Consider the following 16,492-nt stretch of genomic DNA (forward strand, 5'->3'; position numbering starts at 1 on the left):
TTAGGAAATAATGATAATTGCATGGTAGAACTAGGAAAGAAAGCTGAGATGTCAGGAACGTAAAATCCAAGAGATAGAACAATAAAGCAAGGGAGGTTACACACAGAAAAGAAATTAAATAATGATTAAAAAATGTGGACACTTTAACTAAGGTCAAAAATACTACTCGGAGAATAGAAAATTAAATGAAATGATTATCTCAGAAACCATCTTCTGAGTGCACAGGTGTTTTTAAAACTCACCCATGAAAAGACTTAAATAAAGAGCCCTGAGAAGTTAAACTTGAATCTTGTGCCCCTGGGGTGGGTGGGGGAAAGAGAGGGAGAAGGTATTTCATTTCAGAATCATGGGGAGGCGACAAAATTCTGAAGCAGCCATTTAACTTTCCTCCAGAGTGAGAGCAAATGATCAGCTGTGCCCTTCTGCTTACCCCACTGTCAAGGAATCACTTTTTTGCCTCTGTTATGGGCTAAACTGTGTCTCCCCAAAAAGGTGTGTTGAAGCCCGACCTCCAGCACCTCATATGGGGCCCTGCTTGCAAATAGACCCCCCCACACAGATAGACTCAGGGCAGGTGAACTCAGGCCACAGGTAGGCGGGCTTTGAATCCACTGAGACCATCAGAGGAAAATCTGGGCCAGGACAAGACCATGTGAGGACCAAGCAGGGATGGAAGGCGCCATGGTACCCCAGGAGGCCAGGACTGGTGGGCTTCAAGAGAGCGGGAAGAAGGAAGGACCCCCCAGCCCAAGGTTCATAGAGGCCATGCCCATGAGCCCCCAGGTTCCCCCGGACCCTGAACTTCTGTGAGGGGATGAAATTCTTTTGCCTGAAGCATCCCAGTGTGCGGCTCATTGCCATGTTAACCGAGGCCATGCACACAGACAGCAGTTTGCACTGGGAATCCTAGCGGAAAGTCTAACTATGGACATGGGTCAGGGGCAGCCAGGCGTGCGAAGGACTCACCTGCAACGTAGTCGCCAAATCCGATGGTGGTCAAGGTGATCACCACGAAGTAGATGGCATCCAGGGCGCTCCAGCCCTCAATGTGCCTGAATATGACGGCAGGTAGGGCCACGAAGAGCACACAGCCAAACAGGGTGAACATGATGGTGGAGATGATGCGGATCTTGGTCTGACTAACATTCCACTTCTGAGAGAGAGAGAGAGAGAGAGAGAGAGAGAGAGAGAGAGAGAGAGAGAGAGAGATTGATTCTGGTTATCTGCACGCTGCAAAGCTAATCTACACACCGCTGTCAGCAAATTAGCATCTGACAGTAGTATTTCATTCCCTCCTGACGTCATCTTCACTTGCTTACAAAAACTGGCTAAAGCTTAAACAGTTCTAGGCAACCAGTACTAATAATGTCGTTGCTCTCCCCTTACACAGCTTACAACACGTACAGGGACCTCCACAGGGGAGTCACAGCTCTTCTGAGACTGTGAGCTCAGGTGACATCACTCTTTGTCTACCTGAACTACTTTCCAAATATCTCAGTTCTACAGGCACACAGCTGACTGCGGTACAAACACACTCCAGAAATGCATGGAAGTAAGAAAGCTGAGCCATGAGATAAGTATTTGCTATGGATAAATGATAAAATTATTAAGTTCATGGAGACTCTTCCTCGCACACCCATCCACTTCCCTGTCACTGACCGACTGTCACACTTAGGGAGTGCACAGCTGATCCAGTGGGATAGGGTGAGCTCTCTGTTCTCTGACCCTAGAGGGTGCAATCAATGCAGCAAACAGGGTATGAAGCAGGGATGAGTCTTCACACAGTGGCTTCAGTTATCGGAGGTCAACCTCAGTCTGAAATATCACGTATAACAATGGTATTTGCAGAGAAAGAGAGACCACCTCATGACTTCCGTTACAGTGTATTGTTATGAAAGCTCTATTTTATCAGTAGTTATTGTTCATTTCTTACTGTGCCTAATTTATAAACTAACTTCTATCATGGGTGTGAAAAGATAGGAAGGAAGGTAGAGACACAGGGCTCAGCACTCTCTGTGGTTTCAGCACCCCCGTGTCTAAGGGGTATCACGGCCCATATTTTCCTCCATCCAGGAACCTTCGCAGAGTCCGGAGTAAGTGACGTAGACATGTCCAGGTGTTTATCTCCAGCCGTCCATTTCAGGCTGGCCACCATATAATCTCTGACTGTGAACATTATCAGTCATATCCCACCCATCAAAGTCAGGGCATTTTGGAGCTTGACATATTCCTAGAGCTACAGAGCTCTGAACCAGAGAGTGGGAAAGACAAAATGAAGTTTCTCTAGTCCACCATGCTTTTCACCTATGTAAGAGTAACATGAATCCGTGCTTGTTAGTTCTCTAAGCAGCGCTGAGCACTGAACATTAAATCATGACCCTGGAGAGGCATCACCCAGGGGACTCTGTTACACGCGCTATTGTAGAATCAGCACAAAAAACATTCCCCGGCACTCAGCAGGCTTCCAAGGCTGTGCTGCATGAGTGGATGAGCGATGCAGCATGACCAAGGTCAGACCACTAGGCTGCCCTCTGGATTAATATAAAAACAGGACACTTGGGCCTCCATGGTGGCCTAGGGGTTGAGTCTCAGCACTATCACTGCACTATAAGTGCCTGAGTTCAATCCCTGACTAGGGAGCTGACCCACATGGCGCAGCCAACCTCTCCTGTATCCCTGCTGCTCCCTTCAGCAGTGGATTTCAGTAGATCCGCCTGTTCTGCTCCCCACTCTGTCTCTGGTGAATCTTCTCACCCCTGTACCCCTGGCCTATACCCCAGTTCTTCCTCAAATAAGTATTTTAAATAAATAAATAATAGAACAGGACACTTAAAAAGCGATATAAGTATAATACCAAAAATGGATAAAACTCCTATTCTGGAATAACCATGACTTACTATAACAGTGAAAATATTTGATCACTAACTTAGAACTGAAATAGGAAACATAACTAATGCTAAAAACTGGAATTACCATTGAAAGTGAAAAACAATACCCAATAGCTTTATTTCCTCAATAGTGTTAAAAATATCTTGTTGAATTTTTTGTGGAAAAAATAAAAAAATTATTAATAAATAAAATGTATTGGTCACAGTATCATATCATTTATAATTCCACCCAAATACAACCATTTTCTTCTTCCATAATTTTCTTATTACTATTTTTACTTAAAATTCCTCCAAAAACTTTTTTATCGAGACAACACCAGTTGACAACACTACACGATTCAGAGGTATAAGATCCCAACTCTTCAAATGTATGTCACCCACCCCACTCACCACCAAAGCCCCCAGAGTCCACTCTGGTTCTCTGGGCACACGCCCTCCATACCACACTCCACACCTTCTCCCTCCAGTAGCCTCAATTCCACAATCAGAGTTCTAGGATTAATTACTGGTTTGATTCTGTCTGACCCTTTGTTTTGCTTGTATACATTCCACATATAAGCAATATCATCCAGTATTTGTCTTTTTCCTCCACCCAAGAATATAATTCTTGGTTCTACTGAATGACATCCCTTAGATAAATGTCTATCAATGGCATGACAGAGTTAAGTTAGATAATAACCTTCATTATAATCATTACATTACTGTCTCCTCCACAAAGGGGTTATATAAGTTTATGCCACTGGCAAGAATCAAGGGCACCAAATAAAATTTTTAAATGAACATATATTGCCAGTCATTTGATACCGACATTAAGCTTTATCTCCATCAAAGTCATGTGCATGGCCAGTACCATTATTCACATTACACAGATGATAAAATGGGAATTCAAAGCAAGAGAACATGGCCAGGACCCTGGATCTAGAATGCAAACCTGTCAGATTTCTGTATCATTTCTGCTTATCTTTTGGGTTTTCTCGTTCCTTTATGAGCATAAAAAGATTTGATTCAGTGAATTACATGCTAACAGAGGTACATACAAATTGTGAGGAAAACCCTAAAGACTGAATGTCTAACTGGACCTGAGGTGACAGAAAAGTCATATAATTTAAAAAAAAAAAAAAAACACGATCATACTTACAATAAACGTATCTTCCACTTTGGCGATTCCTTTTCCAAATATGGTCCCTAGTTGGTCCCCAACTCCAGCCAACAAAAAACCAAAGAGAGGGATCCCCAGTAAGGCATAGATGATACAGAATATTTTCCCCCCTTCAGTGCGAGGTGAGATATTTCCAAATCCTAAATATAAAAAAAAGGAAGTCCAATAATTAGAACAAGTGACTTCAAGGTTAATTCAAAAATTCCCAACTATTATCAATCATTGATCTCAACTGGTTACAAATCCCTTGTATAATATAAATTCTTACTATAATCTAACATAAAATACTCCAATAAGCAAATATTTCAACAATCTACAAAGCAGAGCTAATGCTCCCGTGTCAAGCTCGCCAGGGAACTGTCCTACAGGTTCACATTTTCTGTCAGCTCCATGGTGACCTGAGGTTCAGTTGTGCTGATGATGCTGACCTCCGACAAACAGGCAGCCAGTATTTCATGGTAAAACGTGTTTATTCAGAAACAACAAAGAGCGATTTGGAACGTGTCAGTGTTTTCCAAGTGCACATGTGCTTCCCAGGAGCCAGAAAGTTTCTTGGCGATAGTTGAGAAGGGGGCCACCACCAAAGGGAGTGGAGTCAGGAGGATGAGGACAAGGTCAAGGGCAAGGTCAAGGACAAGGACCAAGGCATTGCATTTGCCAGCAGGGCCGCTCCCACTTGCTGGGCGCAGCTAGGCAGGGAGCAGCCTCCCCGCTACCTCTACCCTCCCCAGGGTAGCAAAGCAGGCTCCTCCTGTGCAGGAGGCTCCTCCTGTGGGTTCAGAGAAGCCTGCTCAGTGCTGCTGAGGGGGAGGGAGAGGACTCTATTGCAGTCCCCCCAGGATTCAATTAAATGAAGTTTCTGTTTATTAATTTTCACAATTCAAACCATTTATCATGTAAATTCATACATATATAATTCATACTTAAAATCAGACAGAAATTAGATGTGTGGATTTACAAATGTCTTTTAAGATGTTATATACTGACAATCTTACACAAATCTTATAATAAATTATGCACACATCAGGGTTTTTCCAAGCATTTACTTTGAAGTCTAAAATTAGCTGATCGAGAGATATCAGTCAGGACTCAACCCCCACGAGGTCAGCAGGTGCGTTATCACTCACCAGATATTGGGCTGTGGGAAGGTGCTCAAGTCTGTTTAGGGGGTACACTATGATTATTAACAACTTTGTTGAGTTGCAACAACTAAGAAAAGGTGCTTAGGGAAATTTATTAGACTCTACACATTCCGTAATTCCGAGAGCACAGTCATGAGGAAATGAAGGACAAAGTCTAATTATGCTACCTGTCAAAAGGGGAGTAGAAACTGTGCAAAGGTCACACGTGTTACACTGGTCCTGCCAAGCAGCATGGAGGAAAGGTCTGAATGCCTGTTAACTGTCCTCCCAGACGCCTCTTCATCATTTCACAAAAGCTGGTCTGAATCCTGCACATTTGCATTGAGACTTGAGCTAACCTCCCTTAGCCCTGCCTTGGCTGTTTAAATCTTGGTTATTACTTAAGAAGATACCTAGCACTGGGAACTTTCAATTATTGATAACTACAAACTGATAAACCTCCAATACATTACTGGTCAAGTCAACTTGTGATATTTCCAGAAAGCCTATCGTAGAGAACAGCAGGAAGGGCAAGGAAGGCCAGGCAGAGGGACCTGGAGGCCAGGAGACCAGGAGGTCGGCAGGCAACCAAGCCTCCCAGGCCCCACAAATCCTTGCTCTTCTTCTGGGCTCTCTCTGGCATTCTCTTTCACATGTCGTCTCCTGGTTTCACCTCTTCTGTGTCACACAGCTCATCCTCTCACTGCCACCATTGCCACAGTGTTTATCCCACCTCTGGGATCAGGTGTGCACACTTACACATGCACACACCCATGCTTCAGGTGTCCACAATCAGGCCAAGTGAGCCACACCCAAGCACCTTCTGTATTAACATGATCCAGGCCGCAGGTGATAGCCTCAGAGGCCAGTGGCAGAAAAAGCCTCATTTACCTTACACCCATTAAGTGGCCAAGTTGCACAGAAAAGTTCACTTCCATTGAAAAATGACATAAGTAATGAGCAACCTTTTTTGGATAATTGCAGACCTGTGTGGACTCATGGCTGAAGCACACACACTCCAGACTGGAGATGCTACGGGTGGCCCACAACACAGCAGTTTGTTACATGTATTGACAGCATTGATGATAAAGGCAGCAGCAGGCTGAAACTGCATTTAAAGAGACCCTTCCAGAATTAAAAGCATCTACAAGAAATTCTGACCAAAATTCTAAGCAGCTGGACCAGGTAGCCCAGGTGGATTAAATCACGAGCAGCAGGAGAGGGGCGGCCAGCATCTTGCCTGGACAGACTAAAACACAGCTGGCAGGAGCTGAATACCATCTTGTTTTAACATCCCATTTGCTGTACCTTACCAGACCAATTAACAACCACATCCTGGCCACCGTAGTACCACCTCGGACAAAAAGCGCCAGATATCCTGATAAAGGGCTATTGCCTAACTACAAATAGTCTCACCATCTCCAAGAGGGGGATGGCAGAAGGCCGACATGTGCAGATGGTCAAAACCCTGACCGACAGGACTGAGGTCTCATTAACATGCTAAAACACACAACCCTGGGTAGAGATGTAAGATGCTAACGAGGCAAATGATGGATGAGGAAGCGTGGACCCACCGTGGGGACCCTGCAAGGCCGAGCCCCAGACTCACTGCCGGTGTCACCCATCCTCAGCCTGCAGGCAAGTTCCGTGAAAAGCCTTTTCCAAGAGCCGGTCTGGAAACACTGCTCAGTACTTCCTCCTCCTGCTCTAGCTTAAGTCTAATAAAGCCTTGTCCAGATGCTGTCGGTCTTGCCTTCTTGTTAAATTATTTTACAAGGAGCTAGAAGCACTTAACGAGACCTAAAAGTCTATACTATTACCAAAACCCATGAAGAGAACATTTAGATAAGAAAAAACATGCTTACTATTCTCTCTCTCATCAATTCTAGATCATAGAGTGCTAAGCTATATACAAACAAGAAAAAGCAAATGTCCCTATAGCAGCCAGGATGATTTCATTCTGGTCAGTGAAAAATTACTCGATAGACACTATGCTAATCACTGTGTTAGATACTGAGGACTCAGGATATTGCTTCAAAAAATTCCAGATTAATAAAATCAACTAATTTTGCTATTGACCAACTTTTCTATAAACATTAATGAAGGTTCAGGAGTGGACAAGATACACTCCAGCAAAAGCCAAGGGTGGGAATATTTGTGTGTGAGAAACATCCCCATTAAAACTGTGCACTTAAAAAGCCAAGCTGGAAAATTGGTGTTCCATGTTTACTTCTATCTCTGAAATACAAGAGCAAACCAACCAGGCTGAAGAGACCAAGGTCATAACTACTCTCAACCTGTCACCTTTACACAGTGACCACAGGACAGACCCAAGAAGAGTCTTGACACAACTCTACCCGGGAACAAAACTGTCAACATACCATGTTAAGACTTTCTACAATGGCTGGATAAACAAAGAGTGAAGAGTAAAAAGAGAGAAAAAAGGTGAATATCAATCATTCTACTCAACCTAAGCCTCCAAACAAAAAGCCCATGAATAAATCAAATGCTAAGTAACAAGCACTGTCAACACCCAGAGCAGAACATACTCCCAACGAAAACAAGTTCATGGGAAGTATGTGTTCTATTTGGAAAGCGGCACACAAGATATCCAGAAATTAAAAACAATAATTTTTTAATTAAAATTATGCAACAAAGAGCTCTAAAAATATAAAAGGATGGGGAAAAAAGGAATGAAGAAGAAATCTTAGTATCACTCCAGCCCTAAAGCATTTCCATTGGGCATCTAAACAATATGGTGGAAGAGAGTGGGTGTTTTGGTGGTGTTTTGGTGGGAAGATACACCTGGAGAGCTGTGATCCTGTATCTCTAATCTATTTAGTGTCGGAAACCAACAGAACTTCAATATAAAAAATTAATAAAAAATGAAACTCGCAGCTATCATCTACCACTCTTCGTAGCTCTCTCCATCCACTCTGGCAGCTCCCCACCCTAAGTGTTGAGGTTCCCCTGTTTCTTAACAGCCCCATGGCCACTGCTTCAGGAAGCAAAGCAGCCTGACATAATCTCTTTGCACACAAGCCCATCTCACAATGGCTCACTCTCTGAAGTTCAGCTTCCATCTCGAGACTCGGTAGCTTTAAAACCATGACATGTGCCAAGATCTTTGCATACAAATCACCACTTCTTGTCACCTCATCGCTTTCTTGGAAGGAACACTCACTGACAAAAGCAAACTAGACTTTCTGGATTCTGTGCATGTTTTATCCCTATGCCTCTGGTTCCTTGATACTGGCCAGTCATCCACCAGATCTCATGGACTGAGATCCTCTCTGCCCTACTGCTCTCCTCGCGCACCACTTCCATCACACGGCGCACCCCACCCTTTCTGCCAGTCTTGCCTTTTTCAATAGCCACAGCATTTTCTCTTTCCTCAAAAGAGATTATGGATCATTTCAACATGCTCCTGTCCCACTTCTTGATAGACTTCTTGGGAAAGTAGACTCTATTTTACTCCTTCTTCCTTCCTTTACACATATCATGTAGCTTTGTCCACAGCAATGTTCACAAAAACAGGGTGAATTGGAAATAACTATCTATGAGTTTTTATTAATATTTCATATTTAATTAAATAGACACACTCAGCTCTAAATAGTTCTACTGTACTAATATTTTTGTACCACTTTCACATTTATTCAGGAGTGACAAGAAAAACAAAGGTTTTTTTTTAAAATTTATTTATTTATGCATACAAGAACTGGGGTACAGGCCAGAGGTGTGGGGGGTTGAGAGGATTCATCAGAGACAGAGTGGGGAACAGAACAGGCGGGTCCACTGAAATCCAGTGCTGAGGGGAGCAGCGGGGAGACAGGAGAGGTCTGCTGTGCCATGTGGGTCTCCACCCTGGCCGGGGATCGAACTCATGCTTCAGTGGCTGCAGATAGCTTCATAGGCTGCGTCTTAACCCCTTGTGCCACCAGGGAGGCCCGAAAAGCAAAGTTCTTGATCTGTACAAAGTGTATTTAAAAATTCACCCCTGGGCCTCCCCGGTGGCACAGCGGTTGAGCACTGGGTTGCAAAGCTGCCCGCAGCCTCTGCAGTGCCAGTTCGATTCCTGGTTGCTCCCGGCCACCCTCCTCCCCGGAGGAGGGTCCACAATGGCGCACAGACCTCTCCTGCCGCCCGCTGCTCCCCTCAGCAGTGTACTTCAGTCCTTCTGCCTGCTCTGCTCCCCGCTCTGGCTCTGGTGAATTTTTTCACCCTCCCGCACTTCTGACTGTACCCAGTGCTTGTATAAATAAATAAAAATAAATCTTTAAAAAAAAATCCAAAGCATTAAAAAATAAATAAATAAATAAATAAATAAATGAAAATTCACCCCTAACTGCGGTGGAGGTGGTGAGGGGAAGGGCTTGGTGGGGAGCATGGTGTGTGCACATGCCTTTGAGGAGGTATGAACCTGTCTCTCTGGATCACATACAGTTTTGCGAGTTAATGCTACCTCAATAAAAGACAGGGAAGAGGAAAAAAATTCATCCCTGAAACTAGCAATTAAAATATTATTTTAATAAAAAAAATTTGAATTCATTTAGACACAGAAGGACACAAATGTTGTGGGGCATTAGAGTAAAAGGCAAAGGTTGGGTAAGAAAGAAGAACACATATTCAGATGATGCTCAACCTAAGAGGAAGAACAAGTCTTCCAGAAATCAAAGTGAAATGATAACTCCATCTAGTCTTTTAAAAAGACAGTCAAAGTCACAGCTTTTCCAGATAGCAAGTAGCCCAACCAAATGCTGAAGAAGGAATATGGCCCCAGAAGAACATGATGTTCATTAAGAGACAAACAGTATCTTCATGAAAAGATATACTCATGGGACCTCCATGGTGGCCCAGGGATTGAGTCTCAGCACTATCACCTCTATAGCCTGAGTTTGATCCCTGGCCAGGGAGCAACCCACAGGGCACAGCAGACCTCTACTGTTTCCCCGCTGCTCCCCTCAGCAGTGGATTTCAGCAGATCTGACTGTTCTGCTCCCCAATGTCTCTGGTAAATCCTCCTACCCCCTACTACCCACCTCTGGCCTGCACCCCAGCTCTTTTTCTCAAACAAAAAGATGTACTCATTTCAGAACTTTTACCCTCAAAGTTGGCCATTGCTCTTCTCAATCACTGGTTTTAAACCAAAAGGGTGCCCAGCACAATCATACAGAAAACTTCTAAAAAACTACCCCAGAACTACTGGTCTTCCCCAGGGAGAGAACAGGACCATGTGTCTATATTTTAAATATCTGCAGGAACAGTTCTGATTTACAGCCCCCTGGCAGAGGTAGATGGGCGGCACAGTGCAGGGAGGGTGGCTTTCAGAAAACAAAAATGGAAACAGGGAGCAATCCCCACCAGCACTGAGTCCTGGAGCTCAGCCTGGTCCACTACATAAGAAGTGGGACTTCAGCAGACTGGCGACGGCAATGACGCTTCACTATTTTCTTTCCCAGCCATAATAAAACTGGCCAACATTATCATTTATGCAACACTTCTCTGTGGCTACTTGTCAGATCCAGTGCTAATCCTCTCCTAGATTAATTTAGACTTTCACAACCCTGTGAGTTTTAAGTACAACTAATTATTCCTACTTCCTGAATGTGGAAAGAGAGGCCTATTAATGTGGAGGATCCCAGGTGAAACAGCTACTCACTGTTAATAGGCTGAGGTTGAAACCATCATATCAATTGCTTAGAGCAAGACTTTGGGCTCCAGGACACAGAAGCTCTTCATCAAACCCAGCTTGTCTCAGATCTGCACCCAAGTGTGGACTCACACCCGGGACGGAACCACAGACACACCAAGATCAGGCCATAGATTTCACTGTGCAAGTCAGAGCTGGTTTGACATTAACATCACCAAATTTCCTCTTGGTCAAGCCCTTGGCCTGCAGTTCAAACAGTGTTTCACAAGATGGCTCCCTCGCCCCCTACAAAGGGAAATCCTAGGTGGCCAGGCCAGGTTGCAGGCCCACAGGAAGGTACACACTGGATTCATGGTGCTTGTTGAATGAGCTTCTACCAAACAACTTTTGCTAAGGATACACTTCTATAACCCCCAACGGCCATGAAAAGTTGACAGAATTCCCCAGCAAAGGAATTTTGCCAAAATATTATTGAAAAATCTACCTATATATATGCCACTTTTAAAAATACACTGGGCCTGCATTCCCCCCTATAAGTAGGTGCTTGATAAGGGGGCTTGGAGGCGGGAGGGAGCAGGGAGAGGCAGGGTGAGCTCGTTGAATGGGCCTCGAGCTCTGCCTGCATAGTACAGAGAACAGAGGTGCAGATGGCCCTGGAGAACAGAAACAGCAGTGGAGTCCTGTCCTGAGGTACCCAGTGAGAGTGCCTGACTGTTGTGGGTCCTAAGCGCTCACAGAGGGCTTTCTTAATGCAATATGACTACCACACGCAGATCGACTATATCATCTGAAGCTCAAGTTAGTAAAGAGGGGTCTGTCCCAGGTGTCATAAAATGACATTGATGTAAATCGCTGCAAGTTCATGTGTTATTTAAGTGCCTGCTGATCTGAGTCTTCTCTCAACCCAAAAGGGGAGGAAAGTGATTCAAGGGCATCAAGGAAATGGAGAACTATTTCTCAGCAAGAGATCGTAATAGCTTCAAGTTCCCTACATATTTGGAGAGCTTATAAGTAAGTCTGGAATCTTCACTTCTATGACAAAGCACTTTCTGAACATCACACTTTAAAGAGAATTGTCCTATAGGAACTTCAGTGTAATCTGATGTTATGTTCCTGATCATACTTGGCATATCAAACCATAAACGATAAAAGCAAGAAATAAAACCATACTGTATATTGGTAAAAATTTTCTTCTTGACCAAACTTTAGTCAGGTTCTTCTGAACTCTCTTTCTGACTACCCCTTGGGCTCCTGTGTCCTTCCTCATAGAGTCCAGTTCTAACAAGAATCCTGCTAAGTCAGTTTAGTCAGAACCCCCATCCTCCAGACCTGCACTCCTGGGCTCTGATCGGGATCCCTCTCCTCCTCAACTGTCCAGGTGATTTCTGATCCCTCTGAAGGTTCAGCCTCAAGTACTGGACTGGGTCATCTGAGCCCAAAGCCCCTTTACTCTTAACGCTCCCTCTCAGCCACTTTCTACCCCCTCTGTTCCTGGCTCCACAACCCTCTCTGCCTTGAATTTGGGAGTGGAGCCTCATCTTCTCCCAATCATAACACCCACTGCAGCAACCCAACACAGGGACACGCAGGCCCTGAGCAAGGCCTGCCTTTCCTTCTGTGCAAGTGTCAAGGAATCGTTTTCTTATTTGACCAGTAAACTGAGTCATTTGCTGTGCTTATTTTTTAAAATCATGATTGTGACTATCCAAGTGTGCATATAGATTGGTCTTTTCTCATATATAGTAATGTGATTAATATAAAGATAGAAAAATGCAGACATGTACACAGGAAAATCACTGTAAGAAAATAGTTATGACCATATTTTATAGTAATTTTATTGTGTATGTTGAAATAGTTGATATCACAATCATGGATTTTCAAGGATATTTAACCTGCTAACATCTACGATCCTTGCAGATGTGATATATTCAAGCTTCTGGATTTAAGATATATGTCACAAGATGACTTCCTTGTCTTTTCACCCCTTTTCACCTCTTTATCACGACCACCACACTGACACACAAGCCTCACTCAACACAAGGACATCTTTCACAAATATCAGGCTACACTTCCGGTACCATGTAAAGAACAAGGCCAATTTCCCAGGAGTAAGGCTAAAATCACTCAGGACAAGGAAAGGGATCAGGAAGCAAACAAATTGGCAGCATCATTCTGAGCTGGAAGCTTGAAAGTGGACAGGTCCAGACAAGTCTTATTACATCCCTTCCCTATAAAAAGAAATACTTGAAATGGTCACAAAAAAGGATTTTTCTGATAATCATCTCACCTAGTGTTAAACACATTCACAGAAAACTTGCATTTCTGGTGATCAATCAGACCGATGCTCTGTAAAGTCTAGTCTGTGCCAAATAGGCTAACATGTCAGCAGGTGGGAAGGGAGAAGAGAACAGAGTATGTGTATTAAGGGCATGAACTTCATGACACTTTCCTGCTTTCAATTTTGGGGTAATTTCACAAGTGTTTTCAGAAGATCAAAAACCTGTCACTGCAAACTTTCCAGAAGTATGCAGAAAGGTATGGAAGCGTATTTATTTCAAAATACAAGCAATTCCGGATTTGAAGATATGTCCACCCCGCGGCCAGCCTCCTCCCTCTGGACTTCAGCACCTGTGAAATCCACGCTACCCCCGCCTGTGTCCTCCTACTACCAAGAAAGATAAAAGCTGCCTCACTTGCAGGCAGAGCTCATCCCCGGGGCAACCAAACTCCCTTCTACACAGCACAGGACTCTTGAGTTCTAGATGTTCTGAAAGGATCCCCCCACAACTGCAGTGGCTACGTGGGTAATGAGAAGATCTCCTTACTGCTTTGGTGCCTACAACATCATTTATGCAAAAATTCTGCCGTGTATGTATTTCTCATTGTACAAACATAAGCCTTCCATAAGCTTTTTTCCCTAAGAAGTGCATTTTATCTTAGAAAATAAACAGACATATGTGTGAAAATTTTGAAGAAACGAGCAGCGATGTTAACATTCTGAGATAGGCTCCTTTTTATAAATTTAAATGGATGGGAAGAGGAAGAGAATCAAAAACCCAAAGTAATTTCTTAATTTCACCTTCTGACATTTCAGCCACACAATACCAGAATTACCTCTTTTAGAAAAATCATCCTTCCTTTAAGAAAGTGACATAGGAAAAAAAAAAAAAAAAAAGGCAGTGAAATGATAGAATCAGAGTTGAAAGTCACCCTATAAGATTATTTTGCCTTTCAAGTTGCCTGAAAGAACCTTAGCTTTCCTTCAAAATGGGTTTCCAAAATCCAATATAGACTCTCCAAGTCAGGCCAAGGCTGGGGGACAGGGCACTGGTCAAGAACGCCACACCCAGCCCCACGGCTGCCGACAGCTCCCAGGAGATGCGCCTGTCAAATTCCACATCACCTCTTCAAGCCTATTCAGTTCCAAGTTCAGATAATATTTTCATGAGATCACCAAATCAACAAAAAAACACAATTTCCCCCTCACCCTTGAAGTTCCAGTTTCTATCACATCCAACAGAGAGACTCTGGACTCCGTGCTAGAGGCCTGCAGGAGGCTCTGCGGTCCACACAGCCTCCATCTGCTGGCTGACCTCTTCTTTAAGCCTGAGGCTTCATGTCAAAATGACTCTAGCCCTTTTCTTTATTTCCTAAGCATTTCTAATCAAGAAAGCATTCCTAATCATTTAAGCATTTCCATCGATGAAGCATCTCTAATCAATCACCTGCGATGCTAACTGGATCAGCGGGGGCTTGCAGCAGGCGCCTGCCCCCTTCAGTTACCACATCAGCAATTCCACCACAGAAAAAGGCCATCAATGAAAATCCCAGTGGCTGGTTCACAGCAGAGAAAAACTAAACATAGAAACGACACAGCTGAATTCCATCTCTAGACTCATGGTAAAACACAGGAGTCTTTTGTCACTATGAGAAACCTTACTCCTAGGAATGTTTTCCGTACGACTTAACGCCATGCTCTGGGACCTCAAAATTGCTGTAGCACAGACTGCTTATCGGCCTTGCCTCAGACATCATGATGATTGAGTGATAAGTGCAAGCAAATCCCGGCCCCAACATTCCAATTTATTTCTACCAAGGAAATTGTATTATATTCTAGTGGCTTCAGGTAATTAAATCATCTTACCTTTCATTCTAATCTTAAAAGTTGACCTCAAAATAGAATATGGTTGCCCAGGACATCGTTTTTACCCTTAGCATTTCCTAGAATTTGTCTGACTTCTTATCGGTTTTAAAATAACTTAAATTTTGAAGCATGCCCCCACAACATTATTCTTAGAGGTAAGGACATATCTAAGAAAGTAAACTTGGTTCTTCATTCTCCTGCTCGCCACCTTTCACCCTCCCACTACCTCCACTTCAGTTCATCCTCTCTCGTGTGTCATGATTAACATTCAACGTTAATCCTCAGTTCTTAGTTCCAGCCCACATCTCGTATATGGGTTCACATGATCACCTTCTCACTGGTCTGTCTGCTCACCTTTGGCCCTCCAGGTGGCCTGCATCATAGCAGGCTTCTCTTCTGCTTAAACCTTTTTTATGCTATGGCGGAAAACAATATATTTAGAATTATTAGCTGATGTCAGTCTAGAGGGTCCCAGTGTTGTCGGCAACTTCTGGAGAGTCCCAGTCAGAAGCCGATGGGACACTCGCCTTCTCCTCCCACTGGGTCTCAGCAGGACTGACCTTGACCCTCAGTGTCATGGATTCTTCACAGCTGTTAGCATGGTACTCGGTGACCGTGACGTCCCCATGAGCAGGTGTGTTTGTTGGCTCTGACAGGCCAGGAATACGGGTGGGGGAGCTCCCACCTTGGTGCTCACAGGTGTTGAGGAGAAAAGCCATCAGCCAGGCGGCACATTAAACAAAGATGGCAGGCATTGGTCTAAAGGACGTCCGTGTGGGAGAACAGAGCAGAGACAGGGCCACTCAGGGAGTGGGGGGTGTCCTAAAGAACACCCAGAGGACAGTCTAAGGAATGTTCCAGGAGATATTCTCTCTTCTTCCTGGCTGGATCAGCAGTCAGGGGCTATGGCCTGCTGGTCAGGCTGTTCCTCCTGAGGGCTCTTTCCAGGGGATTTGGCATCTTCTTTTCTTTTTTGTGGCCTTGGAAATCTTTCAGAACTGCTTTCTTGGCCTTCAAAGGTTTAGCTTTGGCTTCACCTTGACTTTGGAAGGGGCAGGAGCTTCCTTGCTTTTGGCACCATCTTTTTCTTCTGCTTAAAACTTTTTTTTTAAGGATTTATTTATTTATGCAATACAAGAGCTGGGGCGCAGGCCAGAGATGCAGGGGGTGAGAGGATTCACCAGAGACCAAGTGGGGAGCGGAACAGGCAGATCTACTGAAATCCACTGCTGAGGGGAGCAGCCAGGAGACAGGAGAGGTCTGCTGCACCCTGTGAGTCAGCTCCCTAGCCAGGGATTGAACTTGTGCTTCAGTGGCTGCAGATAGCCTCATAGTGCTGCCTCTTAACCCCTTGCGCCACCAGGGAGGCACCTCCTCTTAAATCTTTCAAAGGCTTCCCTCTGAATTAAGAATGTTGCCATGACCTACAAGTTCTACACACCCTCTCCAGCTTTTCTGCCAACCATACCCCCTCCTCCGGCTGAGACACGGGCCTCCTCTGCAAGCCTGGAACAAGCCAACACCCCCTCC

At 44.3% G+C, this 16,492-nt stretch overlaps 1 protein-coding gene across 1 annotated transcript in view; it reads right to left on the reverse strand.

Annotated features, from left to right (window-relative positions):
• Positions 1-16,492, reverse strand: part of KCNK2 (potassium two pore domain channel subfamily K member 2) — a gene marked incomplete at both ends in the record, with an annotated part of 83,963 nt that overhangs the window by 34,843 nt on the left and 32,628 nt on the right. Inside the window, 2 exon segments of the mRNA XM_084245983.1 lie at positions 967-1,153; positions 4,027-4,187. Of these exon segments, the coding sequence (XP_084102109.1) occupies positions 967-1,153; positions 4,027-4,187 (348 nt within the window).

Source organism: Talpa europaea, assembly GCF_964194135.1.
Source record: "Talpa europaea genome assembly, chromosome: 10".
NCBI classification, from domain to species: domain Eukaryota; kingdom Metazoa; phylum Chordata; class Mammalia; order Eulipotyphla; family Talpidae; genus Talpa; species Talpa europaea.